The sequence below is a fragment of the Nomia melanderi genome, chromosome 1 (genome assembly GCF_051020985.1).
Source record: "Nomia melanderi isolate GNS246 chromosome 1, iyNomMela1, whole genome shotgun sequence".
NCBI lineage: Eukaryota > Metazoa > Arthropoda > Insecta > Hymenoptera > Halictidae > Nomia > Nomia melanderi.
In genome coordinates, this window is record NC_134999.1 from 39,219,086 (window position 1) to 39,240,834 (window position 21,749).

The following is a 21,749-nucleotide window of genomic DNA, read 5'->3' on the forward strand; positions in this document are numbered from 1 at the left end:
ATCGTTGGGGAGCAAAGACGCAAAGAACGGCCGCGTTAAGCTAGAAACAGATTACCTATAATAAGCGTACTGTTTATGTCGACGATAATATTGCTGGATGAGTACGGCGGCGTGTCTCTCGGCCTCCTCCTGCCTCTGGCGGCCCTTGTAGTTTCTGTAGGCTTTCTGGATCATACGCGCCGCATGGTAGAGCTCCCTTTGCTCGCAGTCGGACAAGGTGAGCCTGCTCAAGTCCGCCTCGCTCCCGTCCCCGGTCCCGGTCCCGGCCCCGTTACCGCCACCCGTCACAGCCCCGCAAATCCCGGAGCCGATCACGTTACCGAACTTCCGCCCTTCGCCGGTCGCGTAGTATTGCCCGTTACGACCGTTGCCGCCGTCCAGTTGCAACTGCAGCTGCAAGAACTCGCAAAAGTCGGCGGTGGTGGGCGGCGGGGACGGCGAGTCCGGCGTCAGGCAGCTGCTCGACGGACTCGACGGACTCGCGTCCGCGTCGGCGTCCGACACCGATGCTGCGCCTCCGCTGCACTCGCGGTACGAGTCGAACAACTCCCCGGAATCGAGCGGCTGCAAGAATCCCAATGATCCGGAACATGTGAATGGAAAATGGAATATTGGAAAGCTCCTTGGAAAATCTGAATCGACGCTGATATAGTTTCCGGAGCAACCGAACGTTAAGATGGTCGTCCAGAGACGTCTACTCACCATTTGATCCATCAGAGCGTCCTCCAGTGGCGACAATGGCGGTGCCGGGGGAGGCGGCGAGGAAGAAGACGGGGAATCACCTTCCGCTCTCTTGATCCTCTCCGGCAGGGCAGCTATAATTTGCTCAGCCAATGTCAGCACCCTCGCGTCTTCCTCCCCTATAAAAAGGAATCACCACCCTAGCCAAAACTCGAAAAAGTAACGAGGGGACCGGCGAAATCACATCGATCACAACACCGAGGTATGTTTAGGTTTTCGTTAGTTCTCTTTTGTTTCTCGTTTCTTTTCAATGATCTCGTCGTATGTATCGTATGCTTTTTCTTATTATTCTTTAAGCCGTGTCAACGCATGTTCTCTACGACGAAGTAGTACGTTAATCGGAACGTGTACCGCCAAGGATTGTTTTGTACTTTTCCGTGATAGTTTTTTGTTTGTCTTTGCAGAGGATCGTTAAACGATTACGGAATCGAACGTCTTCGAACGGGACGAGGGCAGACGTGGTATACGTATGTATCGATTCTCAGCTCGTCGAACGGTCAACGTGCGCACGTGTTCCGGCTAAAATGCGTTTGTCACAGCGCAACATCCACAATGTTCACGAACGAGTCAGCGTTTTACGACAGTCGTAGACGGCGGCGTCCGTCTCTCGAGGAGGAACTGGTTCGGCGGCCGATAACGGTCGGCTAAGAAAGTGTTTTACTCTGTTTGTTTTTTTGTTTCGTTTGTTTTAGACGTTACACAGCAATCATCCAACACCAGCGGTTTTACGAAGGCCAAGCAACACCAATACTGCTTTTAAGCTGCAAGAGTTCAGAGGAGTTTAGAGGACAGCGAGAGAGCCTGGACCGTCCCGGTCGTCTCGTACGCATAGACAGATAGACAGATAGAAACAGTGAAACAAAATTAAAGAATTCTCCTAGTTCTGTGTATGCGTTTCAATGTCTTTTCGTGTGTGTGTGTACGTGTTGTGCGCGCGCCTGTGTGTGTATGTGCGTGTGTACATGTGTCTATGGGTCTGTGTGACTGTGTGCCTGTGTGCGCGCGCGTCTGCGTGTGTATGCGCGTGTGCATGGAACAGAGACAGAAACGAAAAGACAAAGAGAAACAGAGAAAACATAGAGACAGAGAGAGAGAGAGAGAGAGAGAAAGGCAGAAAGAGGGATAGACACAGAGAAAAGAAAGACAGAAACAGAAATTGTAAGAGGGACGCAGTTTTAGCTAGGAGACATACTACTGAATCACAGCCCGGAGGCGCAGTACTGTTTTATCTAGGCCGATGAATCTATAAAGTGTATAATTAGAGAACACACAGATTATACGAATAGTTACAGATAGACAGGCAGACAGACAGACAAATAGAAGGGGAAACGAGGAAGGTACGGACCTACAGTCTCCTGAGGGGTCGGAGCGCTCTCCATTCCCTGCTCGCTGAGGGCTAATGACGAGTCATCCTCTTGCAACAATTCCATGTTGTCCAACAGCGGCGAGCCACCTGTGTTTTTCGATAAACCCCTTAATACTACAGTTCTCCTGATTTAAATCGGTTTCACGCTCGCATCACTCTTTACGACCTTGTACTCTAACGTCTTAACGGTTGTGACGGGAGACTAAGGGCGGTGGGTTCTTTTTTGCTAGTTTTCTCATTAAAATCACGTGGCGCGCTCAAGGGGTGCTGATCGAATTCTCAAGAGGTTTGCTGGAGAATGTAAACAGGCCGGGGGCGGGGGGATAGGCTTTCGGTGAGATTACGTGTTCTGGACGTGAAATCTGTATGTGCGTGTAAGATTCACGGAAGAGGGCAGTATAATATTAAACGAGACTAACACAACGCCAGATCGAGACCGCTGTCTTGAGATGGCCTCCTAGGACTAGGGCTGGCGGGCCGCAAGAATAGCCTCTCGTCTTGCCTCCTCGCTTCGAGACGGTTCAATTCTTCCGCGATCGCCGTGTGACCGTTCTCCGCAGCCAGCTCGGTCGCTGTTCTGTTCTGGCAATCCCGCACGCGTAGCGCCATCGCGTTCCATCTGCGCAGAATGACAATTGTTCCCGGTTAACGCCAGCAAACTTGTCGCGCCGACTGTGCAGGTTAGAACCTGTGCCCAGCCTGATACGACGGGGCTTGGAAGAGTATCTCGCACGTGCGTTTTCCATATTGCATTAGAAGAGATTAGGCGGTTGTCGGTACGAACCTATAAAGTATCCTGGCAGTATCCGCGTGTCCCGCCGCGCAAGCCCAAGCAAGCGGCGTGAGACCGGCGCTATCCTGCCTCAGGGCATCGACTTCGGCATCTAATACGCTACTAGGATTTTCCGCTCTCCAATGGAGGAGCGCGCAGGCTAACCTGGAGTAGCCCAACCCGGCGGCCAAATGCAACAGTGTAGGGCCACCGGATTGTAACGGTTCCGCTCCGGCTCGCCACGGACGGACAACAGCATCCTGAAGCATTTACGAACGCATCGGATTAGCCTAACCAGCGAAACGCAGCAATTCAAAGTGAACATCGATGAGAAACAGACCTGACAATACGCGACAAGTCGCTCTTCCAGGTGAACTGCGGGGGATGGTGGGCCGGGTCCTTGCAGACGAGACTCGACATCCGCCAAACGATCCAGCAGAGCTCTCTCCGGGCTCGGCTCGGTCGTAGGCGCTCTCCGGTATTCAAAGGCGACGCTGTCGGAGACAACGAAACCGTCGCAAGCTACCTGAAGGGACGCTATCCCAGGAGCGTGAGCGGGGCAACGGCAACGCAGCACGCCTGGCTGCACCAGGCAGGCTTCAACCGGCTCGGCGTCGAACAGTACCGAGTACGATTGAGAATTACTTCCGCCGGTCCACGGGCCAGCGACCAGTACCTGCAAACAGGCGCGACATCTTCTTCTTCGTACTTTACCATCGATCCTCTGAGCTAGACGAGAATTAAAGAGAAACACGTACCTTCACACCACCCTCGGTGTAACTCCATTCCGGACTGTACTCTGCAATATGGACGGTTGTACCCGGATGACATCCCACGTCGTTATCGGACCCACCCCTCTCCTCGGCTTTGGTCTGCTCGGCCTCGAAATCGTGCAGCTCCGGCAGGTCGCCGAACACGTCGAACGCGTCCAGATTGACCAGAACGTCGTCGGACGAGTCGATGAAGTCCATCGGATTGATCATGCTGTTGTCCGCCGGGGAAGGGGACGGCGACGGCGGCACCATGTTCGCGGATAACGTTCGCTGGATATCCTCCTGACTGAGATCCAAGGTCTCGGCGAAGTCGGTCACCTCGGAACCGGCGCCACCGATCGGCAACGTTTGCACCGTGGTACGATCCATGCTGTCCTGCGCGTCGATCTCCTGCTTGATCTGTTGCTCCCTGTCGGCGCTCGTCTGCTGCACGATTTGTTGCTCGGTGACCTGTTGCATTTCCACTTGTTGGCTTTGTTGTTGTTGTTGCTGCTGCTGTTGCTGTTGTTGCTGCTGCTGCTGCTGTTGCTGCTGTTGCTGCTGCTGCTGCTGCTGCTGTTGTTGCTGCTGCTGCTGCTGCTGTTGTTGTTGTTGCTGCTGCTGCTGCTGCTGCTGCTGATGGTGGTACGGTTGGCTGTTCAGTATCAGAAGACCGCCGCCGCCTTGGATCTGTTGCAAACTTAACACTAGAGGAGCCGGCTGCTGACTTTGCGTCGTATGGTAATGTCTCGAGTATACGCGGGGCGCAGGTGAGGCTGTCGTCGATGATTGCTGACCTCCGGTAGTCGAAGTAACCTGACGAAATTGGGGATAACACGTTACGACACGCGACAATGCGATAGGAACCGAAAGAACGATCGGACGAATCTCACCTGATTGTCCGGTGTTAGTCTCCTAGGCGCAAGCTGAGTGCTGGTGGTGGAGGAAGTGGAGTTCGCCCGCTGCCTGTCCAACAGCTGAGAAACTATCATGTCGACGGGATGATTCGAGTGTTGGGTGAGATGAGGATTGTTCGGATCGTCATCACCACCGAGGAACATGGGTCTAAGTTGAGAAGCCAGCTCGTCTCGCGTCCACTCCTTCTTGTCTGGCGGCAGCGCGAGACACGGTGGGAGCGCCGCTAGCTTCGCGTCACCGTCCGGGTAAGGAACGTTTAAGTAGTGAACGAGAACGACGTCTGGATTCTGCAGTAGCCAGTAGCATCGGCGGTGAAACGTCGGGAGGATCGCCGAGTGCACGTAACAGCCGTAGATGCACTCGACACCCTGAACCTGTGGTTCGATCAACCGAAAAGAGAAAATGCGCTTTAGCTCTAACGCCGTACCGTTGCAAACCGACTGCTCGATCGAGTTTCTTTGGAAATTCGTTAAGCTACCTTCAGCTTCATGTGATCCTCTCGCGTCGTCTTCCCATCCTTTCTCTTCTTCCAACAGTAACCGTCCCTCCGGTAACGGACTTTCTTTCTCGAGTACAGTAACATCGAACCACTTCGTGGTCGCACCTTCACCTCCCGACTCTGCCATTCCGCGTGCCTTTGGAAACTGATTAGGATGGCGGCGATTTCCTAGCAAGAGAAACATCGCGTTACAGGCAGCTAAATCTTTGCCCTAAGGGAACATCCCTAAAATTATCACCGAGCAGATCGGGCAAACAGCCGACTGCGCGACCAGGCTATTTATCGGAACCTACTGTTTTGTTATTTTATTCGTATTACGTCAGAGAAGGGGACACGCTCCGTAACCGCAGCCGGAAACCGCCCCTCAGATGAGGAGGATAAGGCAAACCTCGAGAGAAGTAGGATACACGGATTCGCCGGAACATATAGACACTCTTCGCCGAGGGCCGCTGACATCTGCCTTTTCCCTGGATTTCGCTTACTTTTGCAAATCGCGCTGATACATCTCCAATCTCCCCTTCCACGGCCCCCGTGTCCCAGAGCGTCGGGCGGTGGTTCAGGCAGAGATTCAGGCGGAGGTGCATGACTCGTGCAAAATATTCGCATACATTTCGCGGGGCGACGCTAAGAGATTCTTCGCATTGGAATTCCGAATGTCGAGGGGCTCGGTGGAAAGTGCACGGAGAAATATGAATCGCCGAGCCAGCCCCTCCTAGCCGGATCATCGCTATCCGCCGATGATGCTCGTCATTTATTATCTCTGACCCTCTTTCGTCGCGTACACGCGCGAAAGGAGTAGCGCATCAAAGGGAATCAGCATTTCCGAGCCGGTATTGAACGGCGATCGGTGAAAGAGATTCTGAAAGTGCATTCACCGAGATGCGAGATTGATTTTAACGATAACAATGCCGTCTTTACGCTGCCCATTTCCACTCAAAGTATGCAGCTCGATGCTTTCGATACGAATAAATAGTTACTTTGGATATTACGCTCGAGGAGGAATGTTTCGACTATAAAGGAGACACCGCGACGCGAATAAGTAAAACCGAATGAACCGTAACATTGCGAGATCGCGACGCGCGCTCGAGGTGCGCCGAGCAAACGCGGAAAGGCGAACGCTAAAGACCGCCCGGACAAGACCTCCAATTCCGCGAGTGAATTTTCTGCTGGAAATAGTCGAGCAACAAAGCGCTCACGTTCGTTTCCTTCGTATTTATGTACCACTAATAATAGTAACTCCGTGATTACATGGTCCTTTATTGATTTTCCGCGCGAAGAACCGGCCGGTACGATTCCGTACGGAACGCATGACAATGCGGTGGAAGGGAGGAAAAGGAACCGGCGCGGCTGCCGGGGGGCGGCGGGCGGCGGGCGGCCGCTCGGCCCGGTAAAAAATCTAATTACCGGCGAACAGATTTCGCGTGGTTAATCATGACGCGCGGCCGAACGCAGCCCGACATGCAACTCTCCCCGACAATACGGTGAAAGAATTAAAGGAGTGCACGGGAGAGGAGTGATAAAAAGCTCTAGCCTTTAGACGAGCGGGAACACGCGCCGCGAATAAGAGAAAGAAAGCAATTCGCTCGTACGTATAAATATATTCCGGGCGAACATTTCGGGCCGAGGCAGATGGTTATCCGGGATTTTGCGCCGCGCGGCGACAGAACGGAAAGAAAGCAGCCTCTCTCTGACGGGCAAAAAAATTGAACAGCCCTAAAACATCGCGGCGCGGCCGTGCCGGTGAAATAAGTGAGTAGCTGCGGGGGCCAGGAACGCGCCGGCACGCGATCTGACGTGGGTAAATGCAAATCGAACGCCAAACTGCCGCGGCTGATTCGTCTAACCATGGAAAGGTGGCAATAAAATTCCCCCGCGTGGCGCTGATATAAAGTTCAGTCAGGCGGCGCTTCGCGTGTCGCCTTCTCCCACCGAGGGAACGGTAACGATTCCGCGGGACACGGGATCCCAGCTGAACGCGAACGCAGATTCTGCACGTTTCTCTGCCCCCCCCCCCCCTTTGAGAAACCACCTTTCCGAGTGCGGATCTTTCGAGAGAACATTCCTTCTCGCGGATTCAACCCGTCGCGCTGTGATTTCGCAACCGCGCTCCACGGAATTGCTCGACTGTTCGTCATTCGTTTGAGAAAGGGGCACCTTCCGGGCTTACTCCGCGTCCACGTTTCCTCCGAAACGGTACGATCAATGGGACGAAGATCCTTGTTCTGTTCCATTCGAAGTCCTCGCTACGAGTGCGACACGATATTCTAGGGCAAGAGGTTAACACGCGATAACGCTTCATTCGATGAGCTCGTTCAACTCTGTTGTAATCGAAATGCTACACTATTTTCCCGACGAATCGTTCGTACCGCTGGTAAGCGGAAAGTCGAATAAAATTTCTAGTTCCGGCGAGAGCAGAGTCGCGAAGCGAGGCGAAGAGGTCGGTAAAAATTGGTTTCCGCCGTTGAGGATTTGATTAAATTAGAACCTAGCAATGGGAAGAGCAGCCGCGGCACTAAAAGTGTTCTATAAAAATCTATTATACAAATTGACACATAAAATAGCGAATCTGCACGAGTAGCCGCAGTCTATAAATGAAAGCAGGTGAACGTTTCTTCGACGCAATATCCGGGGATAGTTCGCATACCGGCGGGTAATCGAAGCTACACGGCCGCAACGGCCGAGGAATTCCCCGTACATTTTCCTCTGACAGATGGTCGCTGGATCGGGAGCCACTCGGTTGCTCGGTTGCCAAGCAGAACCCACAAATCGTACATTTCGAATGAGGTATGGTAAGATCGCACTCGCCTGCGGCGATGTCGCGTCACCGGCTCGAATCGCGTTTTCCACGTTTCCGGGGAACACGGGGGAGGGATCAGCCCCGTTGTGTCCCCAATTACGTAACGAAATGGGCGTGGACGAATGGGGGTGCACTTCTTTGTTCGTACATTAGAAATTACTTTCCCTGTCCACGCAACCGCTGTTTTCGCCCCTGAACCGGCGATCACGAATACGCGAACGTTCGTTTCGACGTTCTTGCACCGTGTACTAAATATATTCATTCCGAAGCGAATCCTTTGAATTCGTTAATTCAACGTTTGCATCCATTTACCGGATTCGTGCCTTCAGTTCTATTGGCAAGTTCGCAGCTAAAGAATCACGGAATAATCAGAGGAAAAAGGAGGAAAAAATGCATCGCGCAAGATAAAAGAGCTAGAAGAAGCATAACACTCGGAACGAAATTGCCGAGGGTCTTTGTCTTATTTCGCAGGATAATCGGCGGAGGAAGGAGCGAAGAGGGATGCGATGAAGCGAGGTTCAGAGTGCTTAATAACTTTCCACGGTTCCCATGGGCGAGCTCGGAGTCTTCGAAGATTCTGCCGGCGAACGTGGCCTGGATATAAATATTCTTAACGAGGGATGGATGGGAACGAGCGAGAGACGGGTAGCCGAGAGTGGCTGGAAACGGAGGGGAAAACGCGAATAAGGAGCCGAGTTGAACTGCGCCGCCGTTAGGCCGGCCGGACAGAGTCAGACAGCTGGATACAGCGGGGCCCCGTGACATTTACTGGAATCAGTTCGACTGATTTTCAACCGGTTAATTGATCATTTGCATTCCCCGTCCGTGGACGCGCGAGTCACCGGTCCGTGCGGAAACTGGAATCTCGAAAGGTCTGAATTTCCGAATTCTACTCCACGACGTCTCGGCGTTCGGCTGTAATTCGTACGCGGCTCTGATTCGAGCGGGGGAACCGTTCTATAACTGTCGGGACGGTTCCTGAAACCGGTTCGATAAACCGGGTCGCGCGACACGGACACGCACGGAAGCACGAAATACGAATAAAATGATTATATTTGTAGAATGTATTAACAACTTCCTGGCAGCCGGTTAGCCCCCCGACGGTCGTGTATCTTAATTCAATCGGGGCCGGAATCGCGCCGAAATTTTCGCCACGCGAACCCCCCTCTCAGGTTGAAATTGATTTCCTATGCGTTACCGTATTTTCTAACGTGCCAGACCGGTGAAATGGGTCAGGGAACGTCGGGGGAGGGGGCAGAGGGAACGGTCTCGGGCTTGAAAGATGGCGTCTGACAGTGCATATCGTTGCGTTGCGTGCAAGGTCGGGTTCCGTGCAACGCCAGTCAGACCCTCGAAAAATTTTGGCGTGATACGACTCGTAATTGCGTACGTAATATTCAAGTTCGTGTGCCGCACCGGTCTCTCGAGTTCTTTTTCTCTGCCAGTCGGTACTCTGTACGCGGTGTGGTTTTTCTCGACTTCTCGACTCCGCCCCGCGTTTCCTTTCCGCGCTCGAAGAAGGTCAGGCGCCGCCGATACTCTTCCCGCAGAAACGTGGACGTATAGATCCTTCAAGATACCACGGAGGAGCCCATAGATTCCTGCATTCGGCTCAACGGATACGTAAACGAGACGCCTTCTGTCTCGTGTGTTGCCGGAAAGGATGTGTTCCCCTTGATTTACGAATGCGAAAGGACCGATAAATCGACCCTCCTTCCGACACCCTGCGCGGGGATGGTGCGTCCTTTTCGTGCTTCCTGTTTACGATACACGCCTGCGGGACCCAGCGTCGGGAGCAGGGGCTCTTGGCAGGAATAATTAAAAGAAACGCCCTGATTTAACCCCTCTCGCTGTCCGACGGAAACTCGTGCGAGCTACTCGACATGGAATTACAGCCGACTAACAGAGACGTACGGACGAGGATACGGATAACGGAAGCAAGCATTTTTAGCTGTACAAAGTAGCGCGTTTAAGCGCATTCTCTATCCACAAGTGGAACGGACGAGCCTCGATCGGACAGTGGAATACGGCCACCAAGTTCTAGAAAATATTCTAACGGTACGTGACCGTTTCCGATGCGCGTTACGACTAACGTGTCTCCAGTAGTGCGAGACGTCGAACAGTCGGACGGAGCGAAATTACAGGAACGCGTAACGCAACTGTGTCAGCGCGAAACTAAACGTTTCCAGCAACGACGTCGGAAGACATGTAAAAGGTTCCTTACAATCTCCATTCGCCCGTAGAATGTCCGTGTTAATGGTCAGACAACGAACCGGGAAACGGTGGCCAAGGCAGTAAAATATGTAGAAACCATAAAATCTTTTAAAACCCTCCCGAAAATACGGGTGCATGATAAAATGCGGCGTCTCGAGTAGTGCGAGACCGTGTTCGGTCGGAAGAGCGGACGAACGGAAGAACGCGCGACATAAAAACGCATGTAAATGTCACGTCCGAGATCCGTATCGAACTCTCGCGCAAAAGCGTTCGATAAGAATGATTATCAACCTTTTCTGAACAACGGATGCTCGAGATTCGATTATAATCGACATTGATAGGGTATCCTCCGTTCCCTTTTCCCACCGCGGCCACTGGAAACGGAGGAAATATTTTTGATCGCTGGTGCGCTCGGCGGATACCCGTTTGAACGTAACCCGCGTCGAAGATAAAAGTCCCGGTCACAAAAGGCCAACGCGACTCTGGAAATTTCGCAAACACGCGAACGAGTAACAAGCACTTCCTGGTATTGGCTTTGTCCAATCGAAAAAACAGGATCGTCCGATTCGGATTGCGGCGGCGTAACGATGCCCGGGGCCGCGGTGGACGCTGAGAAATTGCATATCGATGGGGCCGACGCGGCCGCCGCGGCCGCCGCGGCCGTTCCGGTGCACCGGTTCCTCCGTCATCTCGGCGAAATTATCCAGTTTCCTGGAGCTTTTGTGGCGCGTGCGCGACGGCAGATGGATATTATTTCGCCAATGGCATCCGGGACCTACATTTCATCGCGGTTCTTTCGATATTCCAGCGGAACCGTAAAACGGTAATGAGGAAGGGTTTCGAATAGCCTCGATTTACGTACGCGCGCACACGCGGACGCGGCGAGGGGACGCGCCAGCGTGGCTGGCTCGAAAATTAGCGCAGACGGAGCTAAGCAAATATTGACCCCTACAACAATAATGGCCCCCGTATTTGCCGAAATCAATTTCGGCGTTACGTCCGAATAGAATTTACGGAAAAACGCCGCGTCCGGAAATTGCGTTACCGACAGCGCAAACGGACGTTTAATTGCGACCGGACTGTCATTGTGTGCCCGGGCAAACTCTGCCCATTCAATGCATTTATACTCGCCGGCAATCGGAAATCAATAAGCAAACAGAAACATTGTTTTCGGATCGATTTCCGCTTACAGATAGGCCGCGCGGCTACGTATGCTCATCAATTAAACGAAATGTTATCGGAGAAAACTGACGGAGGACCCCTCCGCTCGCTCCCGACGCGAAATGGAAAATCAAAGTGTAATCCGGAATCCCATGAAAAACGATTGAATAACGAACGCGACTGGCCCGCCTCTGGTTTCGTACGGTTCGCCACGGTCATACTATCGCGTCCCGTGGACACTGCCACCCGACAATGATCTCCTCGCTTCGGAACAGCTAAATTGCCTCGTCGAAAGAACCCTGATAACGCGACACGTTCGTTTTACGGTGATCAGCGGCGATCAATCGCTGTCCCAGCTAAGATATTGTCGCGGACGAGTCGGCTCGAGATATTCACAAGTAATCGACACGAACACGCTTCGTTTGATCGAACGCTTTCCGCCGGGAAAAGTATACGGTATAGGGACGTTGGACGTTCCAGATTCGCGACGCTTATTCGTCATTACCAGTTGGATACCGGTTAATAAATCAACGTCATTAGCTCCCATTACCGATGCTAAAAGTGCAAAACAAATGACGTGCCTCTCAGTCCGGGCATGTGCTAAAACTTATTACTATAATTCCCCCCCAGGAACACATTCGAACGTAACGTCTCGTTACAAATGGGATCTGATCAGGCGACGGTAATAAGGGAGCGAGCGAGGCACGGCAGAGGGGTCTCGGGAACCCGGGACCGATCGGTTTTCGGGACGCGAGCCGAGAAAATGGAAGTTGCCAGAGAAAAAAGCGAATCGATGAAAACGACCCCGAAACAACGGACGTACGCGCGTCTTTTCTCGCGCTCGATAAATCCCCATCGCCGTGTAATCGGGCCTGCGGCCAGCGAGGAGCACGGAAAAAAGGAAACTAATAGGAAAAGTTCCCGCTGAGGAATTCAGCTACGAAAATTGATTTGCCTCTCGCGCGGAGTCCGGAGCGCGGAGCCCGAAGCGCGGAACGTCCAAGAACTTTGCGCTCGTTTCAAGTTTAGACTCGATTACGGCCTGTCTCCGATAACGACTTAGAATTTGGCATCGCGTCAATAAAAATCCGATGAAACCGAGGGAAAAACGGAACAATAGACCCCCTCGCGACGATTCCGTAAACTGGATTTCAGTTTCGAAGCTACGTTACGAGCGACCCGGGAAACCTAGAACCGGATGGAACCTGCAGAAAGACTCCCCCAAGATATATATTCATCCGCACAATCTTCAAAGTCCGACGGTGAAAATCCGCTGCGCTATCGCAGTGTTTTGCATGTTCCATTTATATCCGGTTCCGCTTGTCCCAGAGTTCTATGGGCAACAGTGAAAGATGAGGGGCCGAGAGAAAGTCCTTCGCCTGATGACGTACTCACATATGCTGTCAGAGGTCTCCCGATGAAAAATGCCGTTTTGAAGGAGACAGGCCGGCCCGACAGAGGCGAAAGTTTGCCGGGCGGACGCGAGTAGGGAGGGGGACGGCCGAGAAAAAGGGCGGGCGAGAAAACAAGATCACGGGACGAGTGGCCCGTCGGAGGATTTCGACAGCGCGCGCCAGAGTCGGGGGTTGCTCGAGCTTTCTCGCCCCCTGCCCGCCCTCTCGGCGCGCCGCAAAACTTGTCCCGTTAACTTCTTCCCAAGAAGTTCGTCCTATGAATAGTTTCGCGAGTATGAATCGCTGATGCGGCCCGCGCTTTCATCAGTTTCTCTCGGCCCCGGGTCTCTTCAGGCTAAATGAAAAAAGAAATTGAAGCAATAGCGGATAGCGATACACCGGGCCGGTTCCGCCTGGAAATTCCCCGGAACCGCGGTAACGACGGGATTCATTCATATTTATGATCCCACTAATTTTACATCGACGGCGCGGCTCGCAGACACCGGCGCACGGGGGCCCCCGGATGAAAAGACGGCGCCGACCCAAGCCGACCCAAGCCGCGAGCGCCCGTGGCCGCCCGTGGCCGCCCGTGGCCGCCCGCGCGCCCCGGAATCAGCCACCAACCGTTGACCTCATTAGCGATGCATATTATGGTACAATAGATAAGCGAGCGAAGGAGGAGCGCCTTTCCGCTTCGACTTCGGCCCCCGACGATCAATTAAAAAACAGCCGCGGTGGACAGGGATTCCGTGCATCCCCCGAGTCGAATTCCCCGGACAACGGGCAAACGCGAAGGGGATGAAAGAGTCGGAGGAAAGAAAAGGATCCGACTAGCCGGATCCTCTTGGACATCTCGGCTTTTGTGGCTGGTTAATTTTTCGGGGGTGCAGAGGCACACGGTTCTCTCGGGGGCAAGGAGAAGTCGCCGGGAGTCGGGCAGGAGGGGGAGAAAAAAATGAATGAGAAACGGAGGCAGGGTTCCAGCAGGGGACTTGCCGGGATAATCGTCGAGCGTAGGCCCGCAGCAATCGGGTTCGACTCGACGGAACTGAAAACTCAACTCGGCTCGGCTGAGCTCTCTAGCTGGCTCCAGCTATTGATCGGAGGCCGACCGGGGTCAGAGTAGCAGTGGACTACATCGGTACACCTACGAGTGCACGCCGCTCCATGTGTTGGTATGTGCACCCCTGCACACCGACGCGTACCCTGCACACGGACGGACAGCATCTATCCTCTCTAACCACCGACCCTACCTACGAGGCACCAGCCGCGTTGCGACGTCGCTATTTACTTTACAGTTGCGCCTACCGGAATGCCGTGCAAATGCACACGCCGTTCCGCTAACTCCGTTACCGAACGGTTTACCCGGAACGCGTTCGCGGATTTAAACGGAAATCATTTCCAGCGAATCTGCCGGCCGTTCGATCAGTTTTTCCGCTGGGCTCGCGTGATACTGCACGCGAGCTTGTCGGGATGAGTCGAGTCAGGCGGTTGCCAGGCACGTCTGACTAGACACCAACCGATTCTACTTCGATTGATTTTCCTCCAGGGTGTACACTTGTCCGCGATAACTTTCAATATTTTCGTTGCGTTTCGAGGTTCGAATGGGATCGAAATTGCCAAAGACCGTTGGAAATACAATGATTACGTGAAACGTTCGGTTGGTCGCGGCTAGAGCGTACAACGTTTAAGTGGCATTCGCCACGTGGCACGATTTCCCAGCGCGATTTTCGGCCCACGGAGGGCGGCGACCTTCGGTTTCGACACCCTCTAATTTCGCCAGTCGAATTTACAATTTCAGAGCGCCGCGTCGCAGCGAAATTGCGCGATGTTTCTATTTGAACGTGCCCGGTTGCGACGCATCGAAATAGACACCGCGATCGCGCGCGATAACTCGTCAGCGATCCGGACGACGCGTAAGAACGCGGCCCACTCCTCTTCCGCCGTTCGAATGGACCGTTACTTTCGAGATTAGGATCGTCGGTTTGCGTGTGACTCACCTCGTTGGTGTTCCATCGGTGCCTCTGAGTAGGGAAATGCTCGGCTCGTGGCAGGGTCTCCAAATTCTCCGGAAGTTTTATCGGATCCCCATCTAAACAGAGCAATAAAGACGCGGTGAAAATGATGCCCTCGAACGTCGGATATTTCGCGGGGCGGAGGGGGCCGAGCAGCGTGGAACAGCTTCCAATATTCAGGGAAACTCGATAGCCGTCCTCTCCCCCCACCGTCCACGCACACCTCCGCGTCGCGCACTCTACCCCTCTCGCGGCGGGTTTCGTTTACACCAGCTTTTGTTAACTCTATCATTCGAGTGCTAGGCTCGATAATCCGAACATTCCGCGTGTCACGCGAGTTACCGTAAATTTCGTGCTCGCACATTTATACCGACGAAAGCTTAGACGTTTGCATAACACATCATTAGACGTGTTTATATGCAACGGATCGAAGCTGTTATCGATCAGGGAACGCAACCGGCCCTCTCTTCCCCCATCTGAGGCCACCCACACCCGGTTCTTTTACGCGAGAACAAGAAAACGACAGCACCCCCTCCCTTCATCCGTGGGTAATGCATTTTTCACGTGCTCTAACGTTGCGTTTCCAAGAATTCAAATGCGTAATTGATTTAAGAGAGAGATAGTGAGATAGTGAGAGAGAGAGAGAGAGAGAGAGAGAGAGAAAGGCAGACAAAGGGGGAGAGAGAAAAACACAGAGACAGAGAGAGAGAAAGAGAGAAAGAGAGAAACAGAGCCAAGGGAAGGCTTTTCTATTTTTAGAAAACGGTCCCGAAGAGCGAGCGAGGATTATTTTTCATTGAACGAGCAGGCACCAATCGAGTAATTCAATTTTCTGGGTCACGTGGCGGTGCGATTGGTCGAGCGCTGTTAACCGGAAACCATCGACGTGGAAAAATTGCGACGTGTTCGTGCGCGGGGGGATTACTCCGACGACTCGACGCACGAAAAGTTCTTTTTTCCTTGCCACCCCCCGTTCCGGGCGAACAAATTATCCGAATAAATTACGCGCGGCCGACGTATCGACGACATTAAGAAAACGGCCGTCCGTTCCAGTGAAATATGTCAGTTTACCGCCCTCGACTCGGTCCGTAGGAACGTTATTGATATCACCGGGGCTAGTGCAGCTGCACTTTCTCGGCTCCCCCGATAATTTATCGGCGATACCCTCCGCGTATTATGAATTTTCGCGGCGTCTCCCGCGCGGCCCGTGCCGGCTGCCTTGTCGGATACACAAGGATGAGTGATATCTCAATTTCGGATCGATCCGCGTGCAATTTCAAACAAGGAAGAACGGCACGTCGTGCGCATAGATAACGCGCGTCGAGGAGGAATCGTCGATACGAGAATCTCCGCGAGAGAGATCGCACGGGCGGCGGGTGTCAGAAAAGGAGAGAAAAGAAAAGGAACAAGCTCTCAACTGTGTGTGTGTGTGTGTGTGTGTGTGTGTGTGTGTGTGTGTGTGTGTGTGTGTGTGTGTGTGTGTGCGGTCTAGACGCGAGAAAGAAAAGAAGAGAAGAAGCTGGGGCCAGAAGAACGGAAGAAACGAATAATATGATGCGAGAACAAGCGGTTTCAGTGGTTCAGCCAGTGGTCCGATAAAAATCAGCTGTAAAGAAAACCGTAGGGCGGCCGGTATATTTGTTTCGTTCGTTTCTCGGGGCTAAGATGATGAGGAGACTCACTTGGTGCGAGCGGCGTCGGGTAGGTCGCGTGATAGACGACACGCTGTGGATTCGAATGATTGTAGCCCGCCATTTCCGTGGCGCTCGTTCGAGCGACCGCTTCCTGGATCTTACCGATCGTGGCCGATCGTCATCGTCCTTGGACGTACGCTAACCGCGAGCGTTGCTGCGCTCCCCTCGCTGGCATCCCCGGGCTCCTCGTGCGCTTGGACGAGCGTGCGGCTGATATGGCGACCCGACAGTGGTCGGCGCTAGCGATCCCCGACCGTGACAAGCTGCGACGGCACTCCTTTTGTCAGGAGAGTTTGCTGCCGGGTTCTAGGATGGAAACACGACTCGCTTGACGTTGCCCTCTGCGTGAGGCTCGTGCACGTGGGTGGTGGTTCCCCTTAGAACGGCAAGGCATATCCCCCGCAGGCTCGTGTACGCGAGCCAGCTTGTCCTGTCGAAACTGTCTGCTCTCGATCGTAGAGTCAATCGACGGAGGAAGGAGAAAAAATAAAGAACGGGGAGGAAGAAGAAGAAGAAGAAGAAGAAGAAGAAGAAGAAGAAGAAGAACAAGTAGTAGTAGTACTGGTGGTGGTGGTAGTAGAAGAAGTAGAAGAAGAAGAAGTGGAAGAAGAAGAAGAAAGAGACGCCGAGAGAGTCACAGAAGTCCACGCGCAACGCGGCGCGACGGGCTCCGCGACGGACTCCGCGACGGACTCCGCGACGCGACGTACACGGGCGACACACGTGGAGGTCGGACGCGTGGAAATGATAACCGCGACGATATCGAACAACCCCCGACTTTTCAATACTTTCTTCCTTTTCTTTCTCCTCCTTCCGTCCTCCTGTTCGTCTTCGGCGTGTCGCTGCTCTTCTCCTCCTGCTCGCAAGCCTCTGCCTATCGATACTTCTCTTGACCGCTTTCAATGTAAAAAGGACCGTAGCGTCGATACAGTTTATTTCCTAGGCGCCTCCTCCTCGCGCAACAATACGAACCGTGTGCTTACTCTTGCTGCCCGTTCTCTCTCTCTCTCGTTTCTCGAGCCCTGCGTCTCGGCTCTGCTCTTCGCCTCTACGACCTTGTTTCCTTTCCTCGTTACAATTCAGTCCTTGGCCCTTTTTCCTCTCCTCTCCTCCGATCTTCTCTGTCGCTCTCTTTCCCTCGACTCTTTTCCTCTCGTAGATGCACAACACTCTCTCTTGTTTATCTCTTCGTTTCTTGTTCTCTGTTCTCCTGCTACGCGTCAGCCTTGTCTCTTTCCCTTGTTCCGCTCGCTTCGTTTCTCGTTGTGCGTTCCGGAGCTGTTACTCTTCTTATATGCTAAGTTACAACACTCGACCTGTCCCTGTCCGAGGGACAAAACAACGTAAGGGTCACACAGCGTACTGAGAGAACTTAAAAACGAGATCAGTCCGTGGTCGACGCGGTTTACGATCGCCCTTTCACGACTTCTTCCGCGTTCCCTTCTTGCGTATTCCCTCCTCGATTCCCTCCTGCTGTCTTCCCTTCTCCTCGCCTTGCCACTCTTTCCTCGTGCTTTCTTCCTCGAACGCGCGACTTTCCGCTCGCCAGTGGTAACTTTAGAAAATAGACGATCCTTTTCCTCTTGCCCCGTCACCTCTCCCTCTCTGTCTCCTCTCTCACGCTCTTTCTCTCTTTCTCCCTCTCTCTCTCTCTCTCTCCCTCACTCACTCCTTCTCTCGCTCCCTCTCTTTCTCTCTCTCTCTCTCTCTCTCTCTCTCTCTCTCTCTCTCTCTCTCTCTCTCTCTCTCTCTCTCTCTCTCTCTCTCTCTCTCTCTCTCTCTCTCTCTCTCTCTCTCTCTCTCTCTCTCTCTCCCCCTCTCTCTCTCTCGCTCGCTCCCTAACACTCTCTCTTTTCCCCTCTCACCTCTTTCCCTTTTCCAAATAATCCCTTATCCTCGTGTCCTTCTCCACGCGGTATCCGAGCTTCGCGACGACGCCGTACCAGGGACTGGAAATAGTTTTTTACGTTTGTCGTATTTCGCGTTCCGTGTTCTTTGTATTATTACTTTGTTTTGTTGTTGCTGTTGCTGTTGCTGTTGCTGTTGCTGTTGCTGTTGCTATTACTGTTGATGTTGTAGTAGTAGCTGTTGTTGTTGTTGTCAATTGTTGCTGTTACCTTTGTTCTTATCTTTTTTCTTGTTAGTACAGAGGTCTAAGAGTTTCTTTTTTGTTCTTTGTAGAGTAGGTACAGAGAGACGTTTTAGGAGAACGTTGTTGTGTATTATTTTGCGTGTTATTTAGTGTTATTTACAAATATGTATGTTTTTGTTTTTGTTAATAAAATAGGTTGAAATTAGTCTTTGGCCCCGCGTGTCTGCTCCCGAGCGGCGGGAGCCGCAGAGTGAGCCAACCCGCGACTCTCGACCTCCGTCCATCGCCCCTCTTTTCGCCGTTCCGCGACTGTCCCCTACCCCTTTGCTATTCCGCCATTTCATAGCCCCCGTCCGCCCCTCCATCGAGGCCAGTCCGACTATCCAGCCCCAGCCACAGCCCCTGTCTGCCGAATCCCTTCAGCCCCTCGCCCCTTCCACGCGTCCGCTGCACCTTCCTCAACATCCGACCTCCTCCTGCACCTCTCCCCTGCCCTCTCACTCTTCCACTCTATCTCTTTCTCTCTTTGATTACCCTCTCCTGCCCCCCACTCGCCGCTAGAACCCCTACTATACTAACGCCCCACCATTTCCAACCCCCTACTCCCGAACTCTACGTGTTCCAGCACGAACGGTAAGGTGTGCGCACGTGTACGTGGCACCGCGTGCAACTGTGAGGGTGCACACCGAGCCAATTCCGCGGAGAACCCGCGGCCGATGCTACCTACCTACCTACCTATCCACCTACCTACCTACCTACCTACCTACCTACCTACCTACCTACCTACCAACCTACCTACCTACCTACCTACCAACTAGCCGACCGACCCACCAACCCTCGTGGAAAACTCCAGCGGAGTTGTAAATTAAGGATTACCGAGGATGCAAATTAATGCCTAAGCGTTGCATTTCTACCTACCAACTGCCGACTGGGAGCAAGGGGGTGGCGGCGGCAGCTACCTAGGATCATCCGCCGCGCGCTGGCAACAGAGAATAGTTGTTGCTCCGGGGGGGGCCCGTCGAGCCACGATAATCGATTGTTATCCGACCTTCTGCGGCACATTTGGAGCCATGCGGGATAACTTCTGTACGAGCATTTAACGAATCCCTTTCGTCCGCGTCCTCTCTCTCTCTCTCTCTCTCTCTAGCCACCGTCCTAGCAGCCGAGCACGCGGAGCAGAGCCGAGCGGAGCGGCGCGGCGCGCGGTTACACCGTTCCGGATTTACGGAAGAGCTTTGGGTCGCCGCGCGCGCGGTTCCCCGGGAGCCGTACGCTCGTGAAACGCCGCGCGAAGTATCCAGGCCGCTGGAAAGAGGAGGGATGGGGGCGAGGAAAGAAAAGAGGATGAACTCCGCCGCGGCCGGTAACTTCTCTATTTTTTTTAATTAGCGAGGGTAGTTTAACTGGGACGAGGGTAGAAAGCGGCCGCTTGATTCGGTGATAAATCGGCTTTCCGAGCAGGCGGGCCGCGAGGGGGGCGCGCGGCGGGCGCGCGGCGGGCACTGGCGGAATGGAAATCGGCCTTCCTTTTTCCCGGGGAGTTTCTCCGGCGTCCGAGAAATAGGCTAGACCGGGGGGGGGGGGGGGCAGGACTTTAAAAATGCAAAATTGCAGTGATTCAGCATTTATCGAACACCTGACATCCTTCGTACCGCCAATGGGGAGAAGCTCCCGCGAGCTGCCATCAATATTTGCGTCTACCGCGGAAACTTCCAACGCCGACACCCCCGGTCGCCGCGACCCCTGCGCCGTCCGCGCCGAAAAACCAGGGGAAATAAAAAACCGAGAAGAGGCTGCCAGCGAGGATCGAACGGCCGCGGCCGGTTAACAAATCGAAATTGTTCCGACGCGGCCCACGAGGAGCGAGGAAGACACGGGGGGTGGGAGGCTCCCTGGAGAAAGAAAAACCCGTCGAATAGGAGAAAAATGTTGAACAGATTCTCCGCCGCTCGGGGACGCATAGGCGCAGCCCGTCCGGCCCGGTTCACCCCCTCGGTCCACCCCCATCCGGCGCCGAACCCTCTAAACCATATTCCACTCACAACCTACGGAGTCGTAGGTTATAACCGGCCGCCTTCGCGCCCTGGCACACGTATTTCCCACACGTGTCCAATGACAGCGGTCGTGTCTCTCGGCGTGCAGGCAAGAGACTTGCAAGCTAAGGCCTGCACGGCAGCCGACTATAAGCAGGGCATGACACAGCACACATTGGATTCTCTCGCGGAAGGTTCGCGTCGAATTTTAATGGAAGTGCTGCCATCTCCCAGTGACCCCTGCAAGCGGACCGTCTCTATCTCTCCGCGTAGCTATCGGTGAACGAGCGAGAGAAAAAAAGAAGCAACGCCGACGGAGAGGGAAACAGAGTGCTGTACAGAAAAAAGGGGGGAGCCGCGACGAGAGCGCGACGAGAGCGCGACGAGAGCGGGCCGGGGTGGAAATCACTCGGGCGTCGGGCCCGAGACCCACCCCCCTAACGCGAATCTGATTAATGGATGGATTCATGGGCGCGTATTTATATGGATTTAAGCGGCGCTTTCACGCACCCACACGTAGCCGCGCGGGACGCGCATCCCACGCGCGTGTGAATCGACGCGCATAACCCGTTGGCTCTGCGTTAGGCTTTCGGGGCGGGTGTGCGGTCTGTTTACACGGATACACGCGCGTCGGGCATGTGCGGCCGAGCACACGAACGGGCCGCGCGGCGAGGCGGAGGTGGCGTCTAACGGGTGGGGTCGTACATTTTCGCGCATAAGCTCGTAATTTATCCAGGAACTCGTAATTGAGCGCGTCTCGTAACGAGGAGCTCACCGACGAAATCAAATAAGCCGGCGAATCGCCGGACAACTTCTCGCGCCCTGCTCCCCGACAGCCTTCGTCGATTTATCGACAGCGCTGTTTATTATTTCGGGATCGCGGGGAATCCGCGAGGCTTAACCCTCCACCCCTTTCCTTTCCGCCCAGCGTCGGAGCGCGCGATAACGATGTCGCCGCTAATGGGATGAAAATGTTCGCCTCTTTTCGTCGGCGTCCCTTTTTTCTCGTAGCCTCGGGAACGCGAGGTTCCCGTGTCGCGCGCTTCTCTCTCACCCGCGTCGCGACTCAATCGAAAGAGGCGGTTCGAGAGGTTACTTTCGGATAGACTCGCGCCGCGAGGGACGAATAGCGCCGCGGTGGACGCGAGTGACTGGTAAGCGTCCCACGGTCACGGACGATCTGTCATTGTTCCTCCCGGAGGGCCGCACCGGCAACTAATTTTTGGTATCGCGCGAGTCCGGCCGCGAGTCCGGCCGCGGGCGTGCGCCAGCGGCTCCATGATTTGCGAGCGACCGTCGGA

The 21,749-nt window shown here is 53.9% G+C and overlaps 1 protein-coding gene across 7 annotated transcripts in view; it reads right to left on the reverse strand.

Moving 5' to 3' along the window:
- Window positions 1–21,749, reverse strand: part of Camta (Calmodulin-binding transcription activator) — a 51,243-nt gene that overhangs the window by 9,327 nt on the left and 20,167 nt on the right. For 3 of the 7 annotated variants that reach the window (XM_076367236.1, XM_076367224.1, XM_076367226.1), the window contains exons 4-13: window positions 14,615–14,706; window positions 5,028–5,216; window positions 4,525–4,923; window positions 3,638–4,447; window positions 3,220–3,555; window positions 2,892–3,139; window positions 2,527–2,726; window positions 2,087–2,194; window positions 703–860; window positions 56–564 (exon numbers count right to left, since the gene is read on the reverse strand). In XM_076367236.1, the coding sequence (XP_076223351.1) occupies window positions 56–564; window positions 703–860; window positions 2,087–2,194; window positions 2,527–2,726; window positions 2,892–3,139; window positions 3,220–3,555; window positions 3,638–4,447; window positions 4,525–4,923; window positions 5,028–5,216; window positions 14,615–14,706 (3,049 nt within the window). Of the gene's footprint in view, window positions 1–55; window positions 565–702; window positions 861–2,086; window positions 2,195–2,526; window positions 2,727–2,891; window positions 3,140–3,219; window positions 3,556–3,637; window positions 4,448–4,524; window positions 4,924–5,027; window positions 5,217–14,614; window positions 14,707–16,311; window positions 19,186–21,749 lie in introns of those variants that run through there. The other 4 variants (XM_076367241.1, XM_076367240.1, XM_076367227.1 and 1 more) reach the window with 4 other exon arrangements.